Raw genomic sequence first — 24,303 nt, forward strand, 5'->3', positions numbered from 1 at the left:
AAACTTGACCTCTGGTGCCATCGGTGTAGATGTTCACCCAAGAGCGATTGGGTTTCCTCCAATCCCGTCAGTTCCCTACTACATTAGACACACATATGGGCCAATAGGTAAATTTGGACACTTGAAATGCCTTTTGGCCAGTGGTACATTCTGGGGCAGTTGATGGGAATTTGTGGAAGCACAAAATAAGATGAATGTAAATGGATGTTTTGGTGGTCACTGTGGACTCAGTGGGGCGAAGTGCCTGATTCCACACTGCATGATTCTATCTCCAAGTGACCCAGAAAACCGGAATTTGTAGAAATAGGTCCACAGATATAAAATTCAAATTCTGTTCCTTGTAATAAGGGGAAAGAGATTACAACAAACAATAAAGGGAGACAAAGGAACCATTTGATTAACGCACTAAAACCTGAAGGATTCTGTTTTTGCCGTCAAAAGGAAACAGCAGTTTGTGCTGACTACATTTTTTTAACGTGTCGAACATGCTAATATAAATCTGGCATACTTTTCAATTATAAATGTCCAAATCAAATAACATAGAAAAAATTTAAAGTCCTTATAAATCAGTAATAGCTGGAATAAATTCAATCAACATGTTAATAAAGGATCTTATTGAGAACTAATGAATAATGTACGAATACTTTCAGTGGCATTAGCTGAAAAATGAGTATAAGTACGGTTTAATTACGAGTCTCTTATTACAAACTCAATTGCACGTTAATTAAAACACCAGCGCTGCAATTGAGATTATCATTCACACTTGGTGCAGGAATGAAGTGTGGGATAATTACCTTGTCAATGATTGCTATGACCGGTTGACATTTTCAAGTCCTCTACTGGGGAGCTGAGAATTCTGTTTGGCCGAAACCTCAGGCTGCTGAACCCCTGCAAATGAAGAAAGAAAACAAAAGGTGTAGACAATGCATTCTCTCTATATCACCGTCTATATCACTCTTGTTTCCCTTTCCCTTGATGCTCAGTCTGAAGGAAGGGTCTCGACCCGACTCGTAACCTATTCCTTTTCTCCAGAGATGCTGCTTGACCTGTTGAGTTATTCCAGCTTTTTGTGTCTATCTTTGGTTTAAACCAGCATCCGCAGTTCCTTCCTACACGTGGGATTAACCATACTGGCTCAATGCAGAAAAATGAAGTTACTTCATGATAGAACTTATCCAAAGTCACAATCCACTGGACAATAGAAATAGGTGCCAGAGGAGGCCATTTGGCCCTTCAAGCCAGCACCGCCAATCAATGTGATCATGGCTGATCATCCACAATCAGACCCCGTTCCTGCCTTCTCCCATATCCCTTGACCGCTATCTTTAAGAGCTCTATCTAACTCCTCTTGGAAGCATCCAGAGAATTGGCCTCCACTGCTCTGAGGCAGAGAATTCCACAGATTCACAATTCTCTGGGTGAAAAAGTTTTACCTCATCTCCGTTCTAAATGGCCTTCCCCTTATTCTTAAACTGTGGCCCCTGGTTCTGGACTCTCCCAACATCGGGAACATGTTTCCTGCCTTTATTGTGTCCAATCCCTTAATAATCTTATATGTTTCAATAAGATGCCCTCTCATCCTTCTACATTCCAGAATATACTAGCCCAGCCACTACATTCTATCAACATATGACAGTCCCCCCCATCCCGGGAATGGCGGCATAGCAGACTTGAACTTATTTGAAAAGACAGTGTAAAAATCCCTCCTTTACCCAGGCAGGATATTGGGAAAAAATGGAAAAAAAGATATTTAGCAATTTTGAGCATCATTTAGAGAGGCATAGTCATACAGCGTGGAAACAGGCCCTTCGGCCCAACTTGCCCATATGTCCCAGCTACACTAATCCCACCTGCCTGCGTTTGGTCCATATCCCTCCAAACCTGTCCTATCCACGTACCTGCCTAACTGTTTCTTAAACGTTGGGATCGTCCCAACCTCAAGTACCTCCTCTGGCAGCTTGTTCCATACACCCACCGCCCTCTGTGTGAAAAAGAGGGGCAGAGGGCTCTCTGAGGGGCAGAGAGCTAGATATCACTACAGATGCAACAATGATCTGCTTTGTACTGAATGTCATCATGCCGTGGGTATATAAATCCAAGTGACAAATACAATCACCAGTAATAGAAATTGACGTTTAACCATAACATAATCTGAAGACAGAACACACGTTTTCTTCAGAGAAGCAGCTATCATGAACAAATGTTCAAATTAACTCTGTGCTTCTCTTGGAAGAGACAAGAACTAAAATACGCATTAATTTTCCTGTACTTTAATTTGTACACGTGACAATAAACAGATCTTTGAATTGTTCATCTCTGTGCAGTTGGGAGTGTTGTCACAATTGCTCAAATAAGTGATGTAATGGCATGAAAAGTTACAAACCAATACAAACAGTTTTCCCTGCCCTCTCCCGACTCCTTTTTAATTCAAATCTAGATGTACACGTGTGGGCAAAATAATTATCCTTCGAAAATATGCTGCAGGAGAACGAAGATCCCATTGCCCTGGGACGGGGTGCCAGCCATGCCAGATTTCCGCAGTCTTCATGAATATGCAAACGAGGTGGGCCGTCGAGAGGGGAGGGTGGAGGACGGCGAGTGGGAGGGGGGGGGGGTGACCGCAGAGAGGGCGGCAGGGCGCCCCATTGAGAGCCTGAGGAGCGTGAGCCGCTTTGTCTGGAGGATAGGGGGACAGCAACCGTCGAGAGCGAGGACGGGGAACCGTGCCGCTGAGGCAAGGTGGACCACCGAGAGCTACCCAATGGTGGGCTGCTGAGGTCGAAGGGGGGACCCGGCGGGGGGCCACCTGTGGCCGCGTGCAAACAGCAGGACTGATTCGCCGCAGCAGCGTGCAGAAGGTAAGACTGTTTGATGAAGTTTGGGTAATGTTGTCGCCGCCACAAATACGTGGCGACTCTTGCGTACTGCCTAGGTGGGGGTCTGCTGTGTGATTTTATCGGGATGTACGCAAAACAAAGCATTTCACTGTACCTAGGCACATGCGGCAAATAGATTGATTAGTAGGACTGGATGTCACAATCCCTAAGATTTTTCACTACAATTGACATTCTTGGGGGTGACCACTAGGTGATTTTGCTACCAATCAGACACATCTTCAGTTGTGTACCTCAACGTCACTGGGTGTTTCGGCCTTTTATCACAAGACACCCTCAGTCGAGGCAGGCCCACCGCAGGGTGATCAGACCTGGGTTTGTGTCTTATGGTTAACCTCTAGATGGCCACGTGGCAGCACAGACAGCATATTTTCTCTTCAGCCACAGCCAGTGACTGCTCCATTCGGCGACATTGGCAAGTTCTTTTATTGCCCTCCTTTGTGCCTGCCCTCTGACTCCTACTTCCCTCAGGTGCCATGCGGTGGAACTGGCTACAAAGCCCCTGCACCCCACCTCCACTGGACACACCCTTACACTCCAACCTCTCTCCTCTGCTGCAAGGTTTGAATATCAAAGCTTTTTTCTTTCATAAGCCTCATCCACAGCCTCCTCCCAGGGGACCGTCAGCTCAATGATGAAAACACGCCCACAGGAGTTGGACCAGAGAACGAGGTCTGGTCGGAGGTTGGTAACTGCGATTTCAACTGGGCACGAAAGCCTCTGGCCTAGATCAACACACATTTCCCAGTCCCTGCGTTCAGTGGGCATGAGTTGAGAGGCGAGGGGTTAGTCCTCCGTTTCTCTCCTTCCCGGATGAAGGATGGTATTTGCGGGAATGTTATCTGGGCATTGATAGGCATGGCGTTGGTGGTAACTCTCTTGCACTCGAGTTCAGCTGCCAAACACCTCAGCACCTGGTTGTGTCGCCAGGTGTATCTGCCATGTGTTAGGCTGGTCTTACAACCGACCAGGATGTACTTGAGGTTTGCTGGAACTGCACACAGGGGGCAGGCTGGATCCTTTCCCAGCCAAAGATTTAGGTTTGTGGGAGAGGGAAGGACGTGATATGTGGCTCTGATAATGAAGCTCAACGTATTTGACTCCATGCTCCACAGTTCTCTCCATGCAATCTTCCTCCTCTCAACGCCGTCCCACCTTATCCAGCGGCCTTGTTTGGCTTGGGATATGGCTTTGGCACACCTGGCTGCTTCTTCCTGGTGGCGCACCTCCTCCACCACCAGGTGCCGACGTTCATCTGGAGTAGCCTTTTGCCAGGTAGGTTTCATTGCTCCCAGGCCAAAGCCCCCTCGGCCTTGTTGGATATGGCCCACTATGTCCCAGTGTCGGTTTTGCGTCCAGTACCACTGCTGCTGGAGTCCATTTTTCCCCTGTTGCTAGGGTTGGCGACACCTCTTATTATTGGGTCCTGGGATTCTGTTAGTGTCATGACAAGCCTCACTTTGGCACATTTGTATTCCTCCACCAGGCTTGAGACTGGCAGTGAGAGGGCTCCATTCCCATAGAGCCCTATGCTGCTGAGGCATCTCGGTAGCCCAAGCCACTTCCTCACTTGTGAGTTCACCAGTCTCTCCATAAAGTATCATTGAATTAAATTATTATTGAATCATTGAAGTAGTGCCTGGTGAACATTCAAGCCGCAGACTCTCCAGGATTAGCTTTGCCTACACCTTGTACACAGAGGATAGAGTAAGATAGACAATGCAAGCCGACAAAATCAGATACAACTGGTGTTCATGGCAGAAGTCATGATAAGTTAAAAAAAAAAAAAAGGTAAATGAGGGGAGAGCGGAAACTGTCCCAAGCAGGGAAAGGAGAAATCTCAGGAAAAACGACCAACTTTATATTTTGTTTAAGAAGAAACTGCAGATGCTGGAAAATCGAAGGTAATAATAATAATAATACATTTTATTTATGGGCGCCTTTCAAGAGTCTCAAGGACACCTGAAGGTAGACAAAAGTGCTGGAGAAACTCAGCGCGTGTGGCAGCATCTATGGAGCGAAGTTCCTTCGCTCCATAGATGCTGCCGCACCCGCTGAGTTTCTCCAGCACTTTTGTCTACCACCTTTTTATTGTACTCCTCACACAGGAACTGAGCGTGGAGTCCACCCACCACGTGAATTTAGTCACTCAAGATTTATAACATGCCGTGCCCTGCCAGATTCTATGCAGCTCGTCATACCCCAGAATCATCGGTACCGTTTCCTAAGCTTCCCTGTAGGTGAGAGTCGAATATTTCCTCAGCTCTTTTCAAATACTGGGTGGTTTTTCGTTTCACAGCTTCGCGGCGCTCGTTGTTTGGATCAACTGCAATAAAACAAAACAAAGGCAGAATAATAAATGTTGGTCGAGGCAAAACAGTCAGTGAATTAGGTTGAATGGTCTCCTGAATTGCTCCCCACAATTGTTCCCCTCCACGTCTCTGGGTTAACATAGTGTGAGAATTTGAAGACACTGGGACTGTACTCGCTGGAGTTTAGAAGGATGAGGGGGGGGTGGGGGAGGAGCCTCATTGAAATGTATTGAATAGTGAAAGTCCTGGATAGAGTGAATGTGAAGAGGATGTTTCCACTTGTGGGGGAGACTCGGACCAGAGGCCACAGCCTCAGAATAAAAGGACATACCTTTAGAAAGGAGATGAGAAAGAATTTCTTTAGTCAGAGGGTGGTGAATCTGTGGAATTCATTGCCACAGACGGCTGTGGAGCCTAAGTCAATGGATATTTTTTAAGGTGGAGATTGACAGATTTTTGATTAGTAGGGGTGTCAGGGGTTATGGGGAGAAGGTAGGAGAATGGTATTGCGAGGGAAGGATAGATTAGCCATGGTTGAATGGCAGAATAGACTTGATGGGCCAAATGGACTTATTCTGCTCATAAACTCTGCTAATGCTCTGAGAGGTTCAATGGTTGGAATGCTCTTTCTTCATGGCGGTATGTTGGGAAAGTTAACTCAAAATACATGGATGGGGTTTGAGGGCTGGGCTTTTTGGTTCATCGCTCCTGATGAGGCCACTCTCCTCCAGGTCCAAACTGTTGATGTCCATGAATCAAGCCAACTGGCCTTCAATACACAGAGAGGGAGAACAATGGATAGGAAGAAAGGGTCACAACACAAATTGTCACCCATCCAAGTTCTCTAACTGAATTGCTAAGTTACTTTGAAGAAAATGGATAATGCTCTCCCACAGTGCAGATAATTAATTAGAGTGCCATAGTTTCCCCTCCAACCCTCCTAGACCACACACTGTGTGTGGGTTGGATTGAAGAGTTGCGAATTGTGAAGCCAGAGGAAGGAATGTAGGTGGAGGGGGTGGTGCATGTTCGGGTGAGGCACGGGGGGGTGGGGGGGGGGGGGAGGAATAAAGGATGTGGGGTGTGAGGAAACATTATCTGGTTAGCACGACTTTGTTGATTTTGGAGGAAGTTGCAACCTGACCCGCTGAGTTATTCTACCACTTTGTGTTATTTTTGTGAACCTGCACCTGCAGTTCCTTGTGCCTCGAGGTTTTTTTTTAAAAGTGCTTCTGTGAAAAACAAGTTCATTCACGTTTTTACAGCCATGCATCTATTTGAAAATCCCTACCCAATTATTCCCTTACTAACCCTGAATGTAGTAATTCGTTGCTGGGACTTTAACTGCAGATATTCTGGTAAAATTGATAGCTAACTCAACAGAGACAGGTGATCAAAAGATACTACATTGACACGAGTCAGAGTTCTATAACATATGAAACTTATACCTAATGACATTGGTGAAAATGCAGCAAGTAAAGAATGTTATTTTTACAATTAAGAAGAATCTGCTTTAAAATGTGTTGCAAACAGATCATTTTAAAGAAGGCGACTGATTCAACATTGATAATAGATTCTAAAGTGTTTGTCTTGAGAGATATTACTTAGGACCAATTCCCCCTAGTGCAACACAACTAATAGTAGGACCACCACATACATCAATCTTGCTAGTCATTAATTATCTAATCTCATTGCTTCTCATAAATTCAGGAGCAGAATTAGGGCATTCAACCCATCAAGTCTACTCCAACATTCAATCATGGATGATCTATCTTTCCCTCTCAACCTCAATTTCCTGCCTTCTCCCCATAACCCCTGACACCTGTATTAATCATGAAATTCTCAACTTAGGGCAGCACGGTGGTGCAACAGTAGAGTTGCTGCCTTACAGCGCCAGGGACCCGGGTTCGATCCTGACTACGGATGGTTGCCTGTACGGCATTTGTACGTTCTCCCCGAGACCCGCGTGGGTTTTCTCTGAGATCTTCGGTTTCCTCCCACACTCGAAAGACGTACAGGTTTGTTGGTTAATTGGCTTGGTATAAATGTAAATTGTCCCTAGTGTGCGTAGGATAGTGTTAATGTGTGGGGATCGCTGGTCGGCACAGACCTGGTGGACCGAAGGGCCTGTTTCTCTGCTGTATCTCTAAACTAAACTTAGATTTACAAGTTCTAAACAAAATGTGTACCTTGCACTCCCTTCAAGAGCAGGTCAACCCCATTCTTGTAATAGTTAAATGCAGCTTCGTAATCCTCATTGACCTCCCTGTCCAGGGCCATGCGGATCTGCTTTGCTGCATCAACCAAGTAGTCCCGCTTGCAAGCGGAGCTTCTGGTGGACTGTTGGCCGTCCTGGGCGTTGGCCGACACTCGGTTGCGAATCTGCTCCAGGTATACTCTGGCTTGAGACAGGGGGCGAGAGCAGGGATCGGCATCCTGCCCCACTTGCCGCTCTCCAGCAAGGCTGTGCATAGTCAGCGTCTTCAGGGCATGCAGGCTGCCCAGGGTTCGATTCCATACCACACCATGGTCAATGGAAGGAACAGACAGAAAGTCCGATGATGCTATGAGATAAGAGCAGAGAGACGGAAAATGTTATTGTTTTACATTGTAGTCACCTGCCTTTACTTTTAATCATTTCATCCAACATCAAGACAAGGGAAATGAAACATGTGTTATGTTCCCAACAACCACTCTCAGAAGTGTACATTAGCTCAGTGCCAAGTTAAGTTCTCTTTATGGTGGCAGGTGTACTACAGAGTTCTTAAAGATATCGGAGTCAGGGGATATGGGGGAAAAGGCAGGAACGAGGTACAGTGGGTGATTCAGATCACAATGAATGTCGGTGCTGGCTTGAAGGGTCGAATGGCCTACTCCTGCACCTATTGTCTGTCTGTCTGTCTGTCTGTCTGTCTGTCTGTCTGTCTGTCTGTCTGTCTATCTATCTTTAAAACTGTGTGTGTCTGTGTTTCTGCCTGACTTGTGGGTGCCAGCCTTTGATTCGTTGCTACGCCAACACCAGACGCAGAAACGCCGAGATTTTTTCCATTTCGGTAGAGATTTCACTTCTCATTCCAAGTATCCACTCCTGGTTAAATTTTGTCGTGTTTATGTACACGACAAAATTTTGTCGCCCCCCCCCCCCCCCCCCACACTCACTCATTTTGTTGCCTCCTGCTGGCCAGCGACCATAACGGTTGCTGGCGCCCGCCTCTCGCCTCAAAGACGCCATTTAAAAACAGCCGCACTGCTGAGTGCTGGAATCTTATGTTCAGGAACGGCGGTTGGAGGACCACATCTCCCGTGGGGGCTACGGGTAGGGAACGGGTGCGTTGGGGGAGCAGACACAACGGGTCTGCACTTGGTCTAGTATACTATTAAAAGTCTCGACTTGTTTGTCTGTCCATCTGTGTTCTCAGGAGCTACGCCAAAACGGCACACAATAGCGCGAAAATGTTTACAGAATCTTAAGGCCTGTCCCACTTACGTGTCCTTGGCACGCAAATTACACAACCTCATGGTCACGTTGAGCCGAGACAGTCGAGCGATGGTCGGGCACGATTACATGCGTACGCACAGCCGTCTGGAGCGCGTGACGTCATTTGAAGATGGACACAAAGCTGGAGTAATTCAGTGGGACCGGCAGCATCTCTGGAGAGAAAGAATGGGTGACGTTTCGTGTCTTCTTCAGTCAGAAAAGAAGGGTCTTGATCTGAAACGTCACCCATTGCTTCTCTCCAGAGATGCTGCCGGTCCCGCTGAGTTACTCCTGCATTTTGTGTCTATGTTCAATTTTCTTGGCCCCGCTCTGGGTGTAGAAGTGGGGGCGGATCCGGACTGCAACGGCCGTGGGCCCCAGGCCAAGTTCGGTTTGCCTGCTTCTGCTGCTGTTGAAGGTGAGACGTTGCGTCGCGCCAGGGTCTTCGGCCTGACCCACTTTGGCCGTCAGTTCCGCGACAGGCCGTTGGCGCGCAAAGATTTCGTTCACTGCAAGAATTTCGGAACCCCGCGCGATGTCGGGACTACTCACTCTAAAAGCCCTGTCCCATGGTACGAGTTCATTCCAAGAGCTCTCCCGAGTTTAAAAAAAAAATCAAAACTCATGGTAAGCACGGAGAATGAATGTAGCGGGTACGTCGGAGCTCGGGGACGTCTCTTAGCGCTAACGGCAGGTACTCGGGAAGACTTGCTAAAGGCAGGTAAGCACGGGAAGACGCGTGAAGATTTTTCAACATGTTGAAAAATGTCCACGAGAGCCCCGAGTACCGACGAGTGGCCATTACCGTAAATCTCCGTGTTCGAATCAGGGCAAACTCGGGAGAACTCTAACTCGTACCTTGGGACAGGGCTTTTACTCCAGTATTTTGTGTCTTAGATCTATTTTGAAATTGTTACTACGATACGATACAATACGATAGAACTTTATTTATCCCAGGAGGGAAATTGGTCTGCCAACAGTCATAAAACAGTACTGAGTGATGCTTTACAATTAGTAATATTTTGGATGTAGACAGTAAGTCGATGAATTCCCCTGATATAATCTGTTCACATCTCTAAAGTTGTATTTCAAGTCACAGGCTTTCCAGAGTGTCTGACATGCTTAGGCGTAGTTTAAGATACTGTGAATTTAGTAAACAGTGGATTACTAACTGGCCGCAAACTGAATTGGTTCCTCAAATATTGAAGTTAAGAATGTTGTCTGCCTTTATCCATAACACACTACATCCCAGGGGTGGCACAGTGGCACAGCGGTAGAGTTGCTGCCTTACAGTGCCAGAGACCCGGATTTGATCCTGACTATAATAATAATAATAATACATTTTATTTATGGGCGCCTTTCAAGAGTCTCAAGGACACCTTACAAAAATTTAGCAAGTAGAGGAAAAACATGTAAGCGGAATGAAATAAATAGTAGAGACATGACTGGTACACAAATTAAAGACAAATTAAAGACTATGGGTGCTGTCTGTACGTAATTTGGGCGTTCTCCCTGTGACCTGTGTGGGTTTTCTCCAGGTGCTCCGGTTTCCTCCCATATTCCAAAGACCTACAAGGTTGCAGGCTTATTTGGCTTGGTAAAATTGTAAATTGTCCCTGGTGTGTGTATGATAGTGTAAGTGTGCGGGGATCGCTGTTCGATGTGGACTCGGTGGGCCGAAGGGCCTTTTTCTACGTCCTATCTCTAAAATAAACTAAACTAGAATCCACTTTCTGTCAACCTTGTACTCAAATAGCGTTTAGGAGGGTGTAATTACATGAGGATGAAAACAAAAAGCAGAATGATGGAAACGTAAACTTAAAACAGGAATTGCTGCAAATCAACAGCAGGTTAGGCCACATGTGTGGGAAGAGAAACAGAGGTAACATCTCAGATCAATGACACTCATGCACTACATGAGAATTTAATTTCAATCACAATTATGCACTGATAGTCAACGAGTAATTACAAATGGGACAATCATACGCTCATGTCGACTACTTGCTTGATTTTGGCACGATGGTGGTAGCATACTTTCTCTGTACGTCTTTAACAAACTGAACTGCTACTTGCAGAGCATTCTTTGGTGCAGATCGTGTAACTTTACAAGGGATACTGGGCATTTGTGTGAGGAGCAGGAAATGAGGGGTGGGGTGAGAAAGGAAGCTAAAGACACCAAGTTTGAAAGGAGGATTTTAGTTTAGTAATGCAGTGTGGAAACAGGCCATTTCCCCCACCATGTCCAAGCCGACGAGTGATCACCCCGTGCACTATTACTTATCTTATCTTACTTTTTATTACAGACTCAAGATCCAGATAAATTGCATACAAAGGCACAATAAATGATATACAAAAGCACAGTATATTACTGACAAAAGCACAATAAATTACATACAAAAGCACAATACATGGTTTAAAATCAAGAATTAAAAAAAAAAAAAATCAGTGTCCTACAACGAGCCAACTATACCAATGTCTCCACAGCTGGGGTTGGTAGCGTGTAGTGCTAAACCTTGTTTGATAAGGTCAAGATGATTTCATTTTCAGTCATTAATCCGGCAAATACATTTATACATAAGATTTCTTAAGAAAGTTTGTAAAGTATGTACTCCTGCAGCCACAGACATTTCACTTGCACTACACCATCTAGGTCTCCTAAGTAATATTCTCATGGCATCATTATAAGCTACTTTAAGTCTCTGTAAGTAGACACAAAAGCTGGAGAAACTCAGTGGGTGAGGCAGCATCTACGGAGAAAAGGAGTAGGCGACGTTTCGGGTCGAAACCCTTCTTCAGCCATCAGTCTGAACAAGGGTCTCGACCCGAAACGTCGCCTACTACTTTTCTCCATAGATGCTGCCTCACCCCGAGTTTCTCCAGCATTTTATGTCTACTTTAGATTATTCCAGCATCTGCAGTTCCTTCTTAAACATTAAGTCTCTGTAAGCTTGCTTTTCTGTAGTTTGACCACAGGTGTGCAATAAAGTGGTGTACAATATGCTCTGTACAGAGACACCTTCACTCCATCTGTACATGCACTAAACTTGCGTAAGAGAATGTTTGCTTGTGCATACATCATATGACGATGCCTATAAATATCCTCATCATCTGTCATTTGTTCTGTAATAAAATGCCCAAGATATTTGACCTTATTATCTTATCCTTATCCTACACACCAGGGACAATTTTAACCAAATTAACCTACAAACCTGTATGTCTTTGGAGTGTGGGAAGAAACCGGAGAAAACCGAGATGGTCACAGGGCGAACATACAAACTCCGTACAGACAGCACCCGTAGTCAGGATCGAACCCGGGTCTCTGCTGCTGTGAGGCAGCAACTCTACTGCTGCCCCACAGTGTCGCCCTATTTTGTAAGAAAAACTGTCAAGAGCTGCAATGAATCCAGTAGAAATGGCTAAATGTAGCAACAAGAAAGCAAGCCAACTTATGCAGATGGCAGGAAATAACAAATTTGGAAATATTTGACTTACTATAGTATGCTAGTAAACAAACATCTCTGGTAATAACTGAACATTCTTCTAACTCACTGATAAAGCACTAGGTAACATCCAAGACAAAATAAAATAAGATGACAAAATTAAGGTGAGGGTTGCTATAGAGGTAGTAGCGTTTCTTTGCTGGGTGTTTTATTGTCATTAGTCCAAATTACATCAGAATTCAGAAACAACAACCATCAGGAGAACAGCAGAGCACAATGATGCAGCAGGTAGTGCTGCTGGCTCGCGGTGCCAGAGACCCAGGTTTACTTTTGTCCTCAGGTGCTGCCTGTGAGGAGTTTGCACATTCTCCCTCTGGGTTTCTTCTGGATGTCATAGAAACATAGAAACATAGAAAGTAGGTGCGAGAGTAGACCACCAGGTCCGTCGAGCCCGCACCGCCATTCGCTCATGGCTGAACACTAAACAGACACACTTACCCACAAACAGTAGACACAAGACACAGAACACAAGACACTACCCTCCCCTTTATACCGCTATCACCCCTCTCCACCCCAAGAACCTCGCGATCTCCTGGGGGAGGCAAAAAACCGGATAAAAACCCAGGTCCAATTCGGGAAAAAAATCCGGGAAATTCCTCTCCGACCCCAATCCAGGCGATCGACACTTGTCCAGGAGATCACTCAGGTCTTACTATACTAACCATACCTAGGTCCATATCCCTGCCCTCTCCCCGTAGCCCCTTATCCCCTTGGCAGCTAAAAAACCATCTATTTTAGTCTTAAATATATTTAAAGTTTCTGCTTCCACTGCTCCCTGGGGCAGTGAATTCCATAAATTAACCACCCTCTGGGTGAAGAAGTTCTTCCTCATCTCAGTTTTAAAAGAGCCCCCCCTTATTCTGCAACTATGTCCCCTAGTTCTAGTTTCCCCGATCATTGGGAACATCCTCGGTGCATCCACCCGATCAAGGCCCCTCACGATCTTATATGTTTCAATGAGATCGCCTCTCATTCTTCTAAACTCCAAAGAGTAGAGTTCCAGCCTACTTAACCTTTCCTCATATGTCAATCCCCTCATTGCAGGAATTAATCTTGTAAACCTTCGCTGCACTGCCTCCAGGGCTAGTACATCCTTTCTTAAGTATGGACCCCAGAACTGTACACAGTATTCCAAATGTGGTCTCACTAATACTGTGTACAGCTGCAGCAAGACCTCCGTGTTTTTATACTCAATCCCCCTAGCAATAAGGCCAAAACTCCATTGGCCTTCCTGATTGCTTGCTGCACCTGCATACTAACTTTTAGTGATTCATGTACTAATACCCCTAGATCCCTTTGCGTTGCATTACAACGCAGCTCCTCCTCATTTAGAAAATAACTTGCCCTATCATTTTTTTTCCCAAAGTGAATGACTTCACATTTATTAGTATTAAATTTCATCTGCCAAGTTGTTGCCCACTCACCTAGCTTATCTATATCCTTTTGCAGACTCTTCCTATCCTCCTCATCCCCTACTTTCCTCCCATTTTTGTATCGTCCGCAAATTTTGATATATTACACTTGGTTCCCTCCTCCAAATCATTTATATAAATTGTGAACAACTGGGGTCCCAGCACCGACCCTTGCGGAACCCCGCTAGTTACCGGTTGCCATCCCGAGTATGAACCATTTATCCCCACTCTCTGCTTCCTATTTGTTAGCCAATCCTCTACCCATGCTAATATATTACCCCCAATCCCATAATTTTTTATTTTTAGCAATAGTCTCTTATGTGGCACCTTGTCAAAAGCCTTTTGGAAGTCCAAGTATACCACATCCACCGGTTCCCCTTATCCACCCGGGTTGTTACTTCCTCAAAGAATTCGAGCAGATTCGTTAAACAGGACTTCCCCTTCACAAAACCATGCTGGTTCTGTCCGATGAAGTCATGTTTATCCAAGTGCCCCGTTAGTGTTTCTTTAATAATTGTCTCTAACATTTTACCACCACCGATGTTAGACTAACCGGTCTATAGTTACCCGCCTTCTGTTTACTTCCTTTTTTAAATATAAGGTGTTACATTGGCCATTTTCCAATCCACTGGGACCGTTCCTGCCTCCAGGGAGTTTTGGAAAATTATCACCAATGCATCCACAATCCCCACCGCTATCTCCCTCAAGACCCTTGGATGTAATCCATCAGGCCCAGGGGATTTATCCTCCTTCAGTCTCATTAATTTCCCTAATACCACCTCCTTGGTGATCTTAATAGTATTTAGCTCCTCCATTCCTACCGCCCCCGTTTATCCAGCGTTGGAATATTTTTTGTGTCTTCTATGGTGAAGACTGATACAAAATACTCGTTTAATGCCTTTGCCATTTCCATGTTCCCCACCAACAACTCTCCAGTCTCACCCTCCAATGGACCAACGTTCACCTTAGCCACCCTTTTTTCTTTTTATATAGCTATAAAAACTCTTACTATTAGTTTTTATGTTGTTCGCTAAATTCCTTTCATAGTCTATTTTCCCCGTCTTAATTAATCTCTTAGTTATTTTTTGCTGACCTTTAAATGCTTCCCAATCCTCTACCCTCCCACTATCTCTGGCTACCTTATATGCCCTTGCCTTCAGCCGAATACTATCCTTTATAGTTTTACTGAGCCATGGCTGACTGTTCTTACCCTTACCCCTTTTTTTCTTCATAGGAATAAATTTTTCTTGAAGGTTATACAGTATACCCTTAAACGTACACCACTGCTCATGTACCGTCTTATTCTTGAGTCTGCTATCCCAGTCAACTTTGATCAGCTCAGTCCTCATACCTTCATAATCCCCCTTATTTAGACTAAGCACCCTAGCCTGAGTTTCAACCTGCTCCCCTTCTATTTGAATATGGAATTCGACCATATTGTGGTCACTTGTTCCCAACGAGTCCCTAACTATGACATTTTTAATTAATCCTGCTTCATTACACAGGACCAGATCCAAGATTGCCTCCCCCCTTGTCGGTTCGGTGACATACTGTTCTAGGAACCCGTCTCTAATACATTCTATAAACTCTTCCTCTAGTCTACCCTGCCCAGTTTGGTTTGCCCAATTAATATGAAAATTGAAGTCCCCCATGATTACAGCAGTTCCCTTTTTACATGCGTCAACTATTTGCAGATTTATGTTCTGACTAACAGCGTCACAGCTATTTGGAGGTCTATAAATTACACCCACTAGTGTTTTTTTCCCCTTATTATTCTCTATCTGTACCCAAGCTGTTTCACTATCCTGATCCTTCAACGCAATATCCTTCCTCTCTATTGCCGTTATTCCCTCCCTTATTAAAAGGGCCACCCCTCCTCCCTTTCTTTCCTGTCTATCTTTCCTAATTGTCGAGTACCCCTCTATATTTAACTCCCAGTCCTGATCTCCTTGCAGCCATGTCTCCGTAATGGCCACGATATCATAACTATATATACTTAATTGCACCGTTAATTCATTTATCTTATTACGAATACTCCGTGCATTTAGATAAAGCACTTTCAGATGATTTTTACTACCCTTCCTTTCCGTTTTTGCCCCTTTTACATCTAGATCTTTATCTTCACAATTCTGTCTCCTGTCACATTTTGAATTTCCGCTTCCCCACTGATACCCTGCTCTATTTCCTCTACCCCTGCCGTTATTACCCCCCCTTGATACCTCCCCCCCGCTACTTAGTTTAAAGACCTCTCTACTGCCCTAGTTATATGATTTGCCAGGACCCCAGTCCCAGCACCGTTCAGGTGAAGTCCGTCCTTACAGAACAGATCCCCCCTGTCCCAGTACTGGTGCCAGTGGCCCAAGAAACCAAACCCATTATTCCCACACCAGTCTTTGAGCCACGCATTTAGCTTTTTAATTTTACGTACCCTCGCCGATTTGGCCCGTGGCTCAGGTAGCAATCCGGAGATCAGTACCCTCGAGGTTCTGCTTTTTAATTTATTCCCTAACTGCTCAAACTCCTTCAGCAGATCCTCCTTCCTCGTCCTTCCTATGTCATTGGTCCCCACATGGACCACGACCACTGGATCCTCCCCCTCCCTCTGCAAATTTCTCTCCAGCATCGCAGAGATATCCTTAACCCTAGCACCGGGTAGGCAACACAGCCTTCGGGACATGTTCTGCTGGCCGCAGAGAACCTTATCTACCCCCCGAATAATACTATCCCCTATCACTACGGCATTTCTTCTAACTCCCCCCTCTTGAATGGCCTCCTGATCCACGGTGCTGCAGCCAGGTTGCTCATCCCTCCCACAGCCCCTGATCCCGTCCTTACATTGAGTAAGAGCCTCGGTCATGCTCGTCAGGGACAAGGGCTGTGGCTCCTGCCGCATCTCCTCCTGGTTCCCCCTACCTGCCTCGCTTATGGCCACACCTTCCTTTCCTTGCTCACTGCCTACTGAATTAGTTAAACTGGTCGGTGTGACCATCCCCTGGCACAAAACATCCAGGTAATACTCCCCCTCCCTGATGTACCGCAGCGTATGAAGTTGGGTCTCCAGCTCATCAATGCGGAGCTGGAGTTCCTCTAGCCTCAAACACTTACTGCAGCTGTAGGGATCTTCTACATCAATGGTGTCGACAAATTCCCACATCTCGCAGTATTGGCACATCTCCTGACCGCCCATCTTATATAGGTAATTAACTGGTCCTGTTTAAGAATCCCCTACTGTATTGATACACCCCTTATTTATATAATCCTACCTCCTATAAATGGGAAAGTACTCACCCCAGCCGTAAATTACCTACTGGTTTGGCTGTCTAGTGGTAATTCCGTCCGCTCTTCCTGTCTGGTCCACTGCTCCCTTGCAGTGCGAGGCAAACCTCTTTGCCTCTGTTAGTCTCTGTTAGTCTCTCGAGCCGCGGCTCCGTCCGTCCTCCCTCGGCGACAGCACCTGTGGCACCGCGGTCGTGACGTCCCTTCCGTTCCTGCAGAGCCTTCCTGTCCTGGGCGAAGTCTGCAGCTAACTGTGTGCTCACGTCCGTTAAATCAAACGAACCTTGCTACTGCACACCCCAGGCGAATGGTGAGAAAGGCCTCAATCAGGAAGTGGTGTGCCTCAATCAGTCTCTGCAAGTGTCATAGAGTCTTACAGCATGGAAACAGGCCCTTCAGCCCAACTTGCCCATGCTAACTAAGATGCTCCGTCTTCCCTAGTCCCACCAACTTGTGCTTGGTCCATAGCCTTCTATACCTTTCCTATCCATGTATCTGTCCAAATGAGTTTTAAATGTGGTAATAGTTCCTACCTCAACTACCTCCTCTAGCAACTTGTTCCATATACACACCACCCATTGTGTGAAAAAGGTGCCTCACAGATTCCTATTAAATCTGTCCTCTCACCTTACGCCTATATCCTGTTTCCTCCCACATCGCAAAGACATGTGGCTTTGTAGGTTAATTGGACCCTGCAAATTGTTCCTAGCGTGGAAGGAGTTGATGAAAAAGTGGGATAACATAGAACCTGTGAGGATGGATGATCGATGGTTGGCATGGACTTGGTGCTGTATCTCTAAACTAAACCTGATAAATTGATTCACTGGTGACGGAATGGAATACTTTACTTTATTGTCACATGAAAAGGCTCAGTGAAATTATTTGCTTGCATACCCAAGGTATACAAATAGTCACCACATAAACAGCTTTGACAAAGTTACAAAGTACCCCCGCCGGTTCCTCCTTTGTTCTCCCCTCCCCCTCCTCTTGGCGATCCCCCCCCCACGCTGGTTCCTCCATTGTTCTTCCCCCTCCCCCCTCACGGTGTTTCCCCCATGCCCCGATTGACCGCGGGTCGACCAGCGAGGCTCCACCGCTGCCGAGGCTCGCCGCCGCCGAGGTTCCACCGGCCCAGGCAGGTTTCGCCGTCCAGCTTCACCGCGGCCTCTTCGGAGCTGGGACCCTTCTTCGGTTGGGTCAGTCGGCCAAGTTATTTGTTAACATTTAAGTCTATTACATCGAAACTATGCAATTATTTTAATAGGGTGATGTTTTATGAACCTAAGAACCTTGCAGAATTACTGTAAATGGAAATGCTATCGCTGCGCCACCATGCCACCCACAACTAAACTAAAAAAGTAAAATAAACTATACTAAAGGAGACAATGGCAAGGGCTGGTCCATCAGTTACTTACATTTCAGCTGCAGAAGGAGAAATTGAGTATAGGAGCAAAGAGGTCCTTCTGCAGTTGTACAGGGCCCTAGTGAAACCACATCTGGAGTATTGTGTGCAGTTTTGGTCTCCAAATTTGAGGAAGGACATTCTTGCTATTGAGGGAGTGCAGCGTAGGTTCACAAGGTTAATTCCTGGGATGGGGGGACGGTCATATGTTGAGAGAATGGAGCAGTTGGGCTTGTATACTCTGGAATTTAGGATGAGAAGGGATCTTATTGAAACATATAAGATTATTAAGTGTTTGGACACTCTAGAGGCAGGAAACATGTCAGATTCAGATTCAACTTTAATTGTCATTGTCAGTGTACAGTACAGAGACAACGAAATACAGTTAGCATCTCCCTGGAAGAACGACATAGAATATGATTTCAATAAATAAACTATTTACATGTATACAGACATAGTGTTCCCGATGTTGGGGGAGTCCTGAACAAGGGGCCACAGTTTAAGAATAAGGGGTAAGCAAGTCATTTAGAACAGAGATGAGGAAACACTTTTTCACACAGCGAGTTGTGAGTCTGTGGAATTCTCCGCCTCAGAGAGCGGTGGAAGCCAGTTCTCTGGATACTTTCAAGAGAGAGCTAGATAGGGCTCTTAAAGATAGCGGAGTCAGGGGATATGGGGAGAAGGCAGGCATTGATTGTGGATGATCAGCCATGATCACATTGAATGGCGGTGCTGGCTTGATGGGCCGAATGGCCTACTCCTGCACCTATTGTCAATTGTCTATAAAGCAGACCAAGTCTTCCACTTGTGTGGCATGGTGGCGCAGCAGTAGAGTTACTGCCTTACAATGCTGGAGACCTGGGCTCGATCCTGACTACAAGTGCTGTCTGTACGGAGTTTGTAAGTTCTCCCTGTGACCTCATAGGTTTTCTCAGAGATCTCCCTCCCACACTCCAAAGAAGTATAGATTTAGAAACATAGAAACATAGAAAATAGGTGCAGGAGTAGGCCATTCGGCCCTTCGAGCCTGCACCGCCATTCAATATGATCATGGCTGATCATCCAACTCAGTATCCTGTACCTGCCTTCTCTCCATACCCCCTGATCCCTTTAGCCACAAGAGCCACATCTAACTCCCTCTTAAAATATAGCCAATGAACTGGCCTCAACTACCTTCTGTGGCAGAGAGTTCCAGAGATTCACCACTCTCTGTGTGAAAAATGTTTTTCTCATCTCGGTCCTAAAGGATTTCCCCCTTATCCTTAAACTGTGACCCCTTGTCCTGGACTTCCCCAACATCGGGAACAATCTTCCTGCATCTAGCCTGTCCAACCCCTTAAGAATTTTGTAAGTTTCTATGAGATCCCCCCTCAATCTTCTAAATTCTAGCGAGTACAAGCCGAGTCTATCCAGTCTTTCTTCATATGAAAGTCCTATGAATTTGTAGGTTAATTGGCATGTTATAAATGTAAATTGTCTCTAATGTGTGTAGGATAGTGTTAGTGAGCAGGGATCGCTGGTCGGTACGAATTCGGTAGGCCGAAGGGCCTGTTTCCACGCTGTATCTCTAAAGTAAACTAAACTAAACACATAGGCAGCTTATTTGGCACAGTGTGAGTTAACAGGAAAGACTGATGGCTGTGACATGGTAGATGCAGCAATCTCCCATGCATAGCACAAACCTAGTGTCTTGAATACACAAATGGCAAGGATTGGTTGTTGATGATGTCACCCTTTTGTATCAGTCACAGGCAATTACCCACCTGTGAAAGCTTTGTATTTGGCTTGCAGAGCTCACTGCAATGGAATGAAGTGAACAACATGAAAGAAATAGTACCTTGCCTGGCTTAATCACAACCACTTGTGCCTAATTTAAAAAAAAAAATCGCAAGAACAATAGTCAGAGGGTGGTAAATCTGTGGAATTCATTGCCACAGACGGCTGTGGAGGCCGTCAATTGATATTTTTAAGGCGGAGATTGACAGATTTTTGATTAGTACGGGTGTCAGGGGTTATTGGGAGAAGGCAGGAGTGGGGTTGAGACGGAAAGATAGATCAGCCATTATTGAATGGCGGAATAGACTTGATGGGCCGAATGGCCTTATTCTACTCCTCGTACTTATGAACATGAATAAAGCACAACTGATTTTTTTCCAGCCTTTTCAATCGAAACAACCTTTTGAGAAAGAAGTGTCTACTTCAACCCAGAGCTGAACCCAGATGGATTTTTATAAAGTTCAATTAGATAATCAGTGCTTTAATGGTATGTAGCAGCAATTTGATCTGTATCCACACTGCCTTTGACCAACTGCTGAAACAGATATATAGCCAAATCTTTTAAAACATCATTTTAAAGTGACACAAAATATACCTTGTTATTCACTAATACCTTTAACAATCATCGTATTTGGTTCATCGTCCTTTTTCTCCAGAGATGTTGCTTGACCCGCTAAGTTACTGAAGCACTTTGTGTCTATCTATTGCAATTCCCCCTTTAGTCATTCAAACTCCCTTGTCTGCCATCAAAGCATTTATAGCTAAAATAGGTTTATTATTCTGAAGAAAGGTCTCAACGCGAAACTTCACCCATTCTTTCTCTCCAGAGTTGCTGCCTGTCCCACTGAGTTACTCCAACAGTTTGTGCCTATCTTCAATGTAAACCAGCATCTGCAGTTCCTTCCCACACATTAGGTTTATTATTAATAATAATGGATGGGATTTATATAGCGCCTTTCTAATACTCAAGGCGCTTTACATCGCATTATTCATTCACTCCTCAGTCACACTCGGTGGTGGTAAGCTACTTCTGTAGCCACAGCTGCCCTGGGGCAGACTGACGGAAGCGTGGCTGCCATTCAGCGCCTACGGCCCCTCCGACCACCACCAATCACTCACACACATTCACACACAGGCAAAGGTGGGTGAAGTGTCTTGCCCAAGGACACAACGACAGTATGCACTCCAAGCGGGATTCGAACCGGCTACCTTCCGGTCGCCAGCCGAACACTTAGCCCATTGTGCCATCTGTCGTCCCAATTATTATTGTCACATGTACAGTGAAAAACTTTGTTTTGCATGCTACCCAAACACATCAGATAACACTATGTCTAAATAACAATCAAGCCAAACTCAAGTACAATAGGCAGGGCAAAGGGAAAGAAGAAGAGTGCAGAATATAGTCCTCAGTATTATTGTGCATCCATTTTAATCTCTCGGCCCTTCCTTTCTTTCTCCATTTCTTAATATTTGATTTATCTGAACATTTACCTAGGTATGGTAAAACGTCATTGACCTAAACCAATAGGTCAGTAACCACAAAATCTGTCTGACCTGAGTAGTTCCAGGAATTTCTGTTTTACTTAAAAGCAGTGTATCTTTTAATGGATGTTACACCGGTCCATAGATACGCATGGATTGAAAATTCTCTCCAATTTGGGTCAATATTTGAATCTGAACCTACTCTCAAATTATGTAACAATGATCAAGTTTAAATTATTTATTAATATCAGCATAACCTACCTGTATTTTATGTATTCACAGTGAATATTTAAGATCCTACTAAACCCATTTCACATTACATCATCTCCCAAAATTTGGTAAGTTATTTTCATGTTTGCCAAAATAGAGTGAAATGTTTTACTTTGTGCTATTCAAGCAGATCATATCAAACACAAGTTGTTCAAAATGAAAAAAGAAAAAAGAGTGCAAAATATGTGGTTGGAAGGAACTGCAGATGCTGGTTTAAACCGTAGACACAAAAAGCTGGAGTAACTCAGCGGGACAGGCAGCATCCCTGGAGAGAAGGAATGGGTGACGTTTCGAGTTGAGACCCTTTTTCTGTTACAGCTACAAAGAAAGTGTAGATTAAAAGAAAATGCAGGAACTGCAACAAGAAAGATTAGGAATGCTCCACTTGCATTCAAGAGTCTGATAAAAGTGGGGGAGAGGGTGTTCTTGAATTGGGTGGTACCTGCTTTCATGCTTTTCTATCTTATGCCCCATGGGAGAGGGGAATGGCCCTTGATTATGTTGGCAGCATCCCTGCGGCATTGTGAAATGTAGATGGAAGATGGAGTTGATTAAGGGGAAGGGTCATAAATATGCTGCATCCACAATTCTCAACAATTTCTTGTGGACATGGGCAGATCAGTCGCCTTGACAAGTTGGACAGAAGGCTTTCTGTAGAAAATGATAAGCGTAACTGAAACCATGCCAAATTTGCTTAGTCTGGGTGATCTTTCTTGACCATGTCATCGATGTGGTTGGGACAGGACAAATTGTTGGTGATATTTATATCTAGGAACTCCAAGCTCTCAACCATGTCCCCCTCAGCACTACTGATACAGACTAGAGTGTTTACTCCACCCTGATTCCTGAAGTCAATCACCAGCTCCTTCATTTTGGGTGACAATGAGAGAGGAGTTGTCGTCTTGACACAATACTACTAAGCTCTCTATCTCCTTCCAGTAATCCATCACATCACTGTTCCTAGATCTGGCTCAATAAGGTTGTGTCATTTGTAAATTAAGTTAGAGCAGAATTTGGCCACACAGTCATGAGTGTCGTGAGTGATTTCTCAGCCTCTAATAGATTTCAGTGATAATTTCAGTGATCGACGCTGTCTGGTAGGCTGATGTAGATGGTTAGCCATGACCAACCTCTCAAAGCACTTCATGATGGTGGATGTCAGAGCCACCAAACAGCAACTATTTAAGGCGCGCCACCTTGTTTTCTTTTGGCACAGGGATATAGTGGTCTTCTTAAAGCAGGAGGGACTGAGATTGGAGTAGAGAGAGGTTAAAGATATCCATGTATACAACCGCCAACTGCATGCAGATTTTGAGGACATGGCTTACGCCATCTGGGCCAGTCGATTTCTGCAGATTCACACTCAGAAGGCTGATCTGTCATCTGGATACAGGTGCACCACAGGCTGTTGGGGCAGATGAAGTCATTCTGTCTTGACCCAAAACCTCACCCATTCCTTTGCTCCAGAGATGCTGCCTGTCCCGCTGAGTTACTCCAGCTTTTTGTGTCTATCTTCGGTTTAAACCAACATCTGCAGTTCCTTCCTACATAGAATGCAACAAGCTCGTTGGGGAGGGATACGTTGTTGCCCGCGATACTGCCCAATTTTGCTATTCCTTATAGTATGAACAGTCAACCTGTGTCAGTGCGGTTATTCAAAGGCTCTATAACTGTTGCTTATTGTTCCGGATGGCTTTGCAATAACTGTACCTACGTTTCTTCTGCAGGATGGGATCATCTGACTTGAACGCCAAAGACTTGGACTTCATCTGGGACTTGACTTCATGGTTCATCCATGGGGAACCCTTGGATTGACATCTTCGGAATGCACACATTTGCTGATGAAGTCTGTGATGGCAGCGACATACTCATTTAGGTCTACCGCATAGTCCTTATTCATCTAGGGATACCAGGATGGTTCTTTTCAAAACAAAAAAAATCACCTTGAACTCTGACTACTCAATATATTTATGTTCTTTCATGGGAAGGACAGAGGAAATATAACAAAACAATTTGTGCAGTCTGCCAGCGACTTCTACAATTGTAAAACTGGGTTCAATCAATCTCAGCTGTTAAGCTTCGTATTGATTAAATCCTTTCTTTTCTTGGAAAACAATTGTACCTGAATTTTTTTCATTTTCTTACTTTTGTCCTCCATGCATATAATTTGCTATTATATAAATTTAGCAAAAATTAACATTTCCCACACCTCATGCATAGCCTAACTTAGCATACAATTGTTTGGACGGCAACCAAAAACAAAAGGTAATGTCTAGATGGTCAATTGTTCATCACATTGTCCCTGTGAATCAATACCACAGAGAGAGGAAAGGATAGAATGATATTTATTTTTATAGTCCGGGGCTTACTTAATCTTTGCATAGACTGGCCAAACCAAATTGGCGATAGTAGCTTGTATGACAAGTTAATGGAATAAATTTGCCAATGTTTTCTATTGAGGTAGCAACAAGGGAAAAATTACATTTAAACAAGCAGACGCA

The 24,303-nt window shown here is 44.8% G+C and overlaps 1 protein-coding gene across 1 annotated transcript in view; it reads right to left on the bottom strand.

Annotated features, from left to right (window-relative positions):
* The window catches only part of rps6kl1 (ribosomal protein S6 kinase like 1), a 46,125-nt gene that overhangs the window by 16,103 nt on the left and 5,719 nt on the right, over window positions 1-24,303 (bottom strand). The window contains 5 exon segments of the mRNA XM_033027661.1: window positions 795-825; window positions 827-888; window positions 5,096-5,220; window positions 7,396-7,770; window positions 23,513-23,702. Coding sequence (XP_032883552.1) covers window positions 795-825; window positions 827-888; window positions 5,096-5,220; window positions 7,396-7,770; window positions 23,513-23,540 — 621 coding nt within the window. The 5' untranslated portion in view covers window positions 23,541-23,702.

Source organism: Amblyraja radiata, chromosome 9, assembly GCF_010909765.2.
Source record: "Amblyraja radiata isolate CabotCenter1 chromosome 9, sAmbRad1.1.pri, whole genome shotgun sequence".
NCBI classification, from domain to species: domain Eukaryota; kingdom Metazoa; phylum Chordata; class Chondrichthyes; order Rajiformes; family Rajidae; genus Amblyraja; species Amblyraja radiata.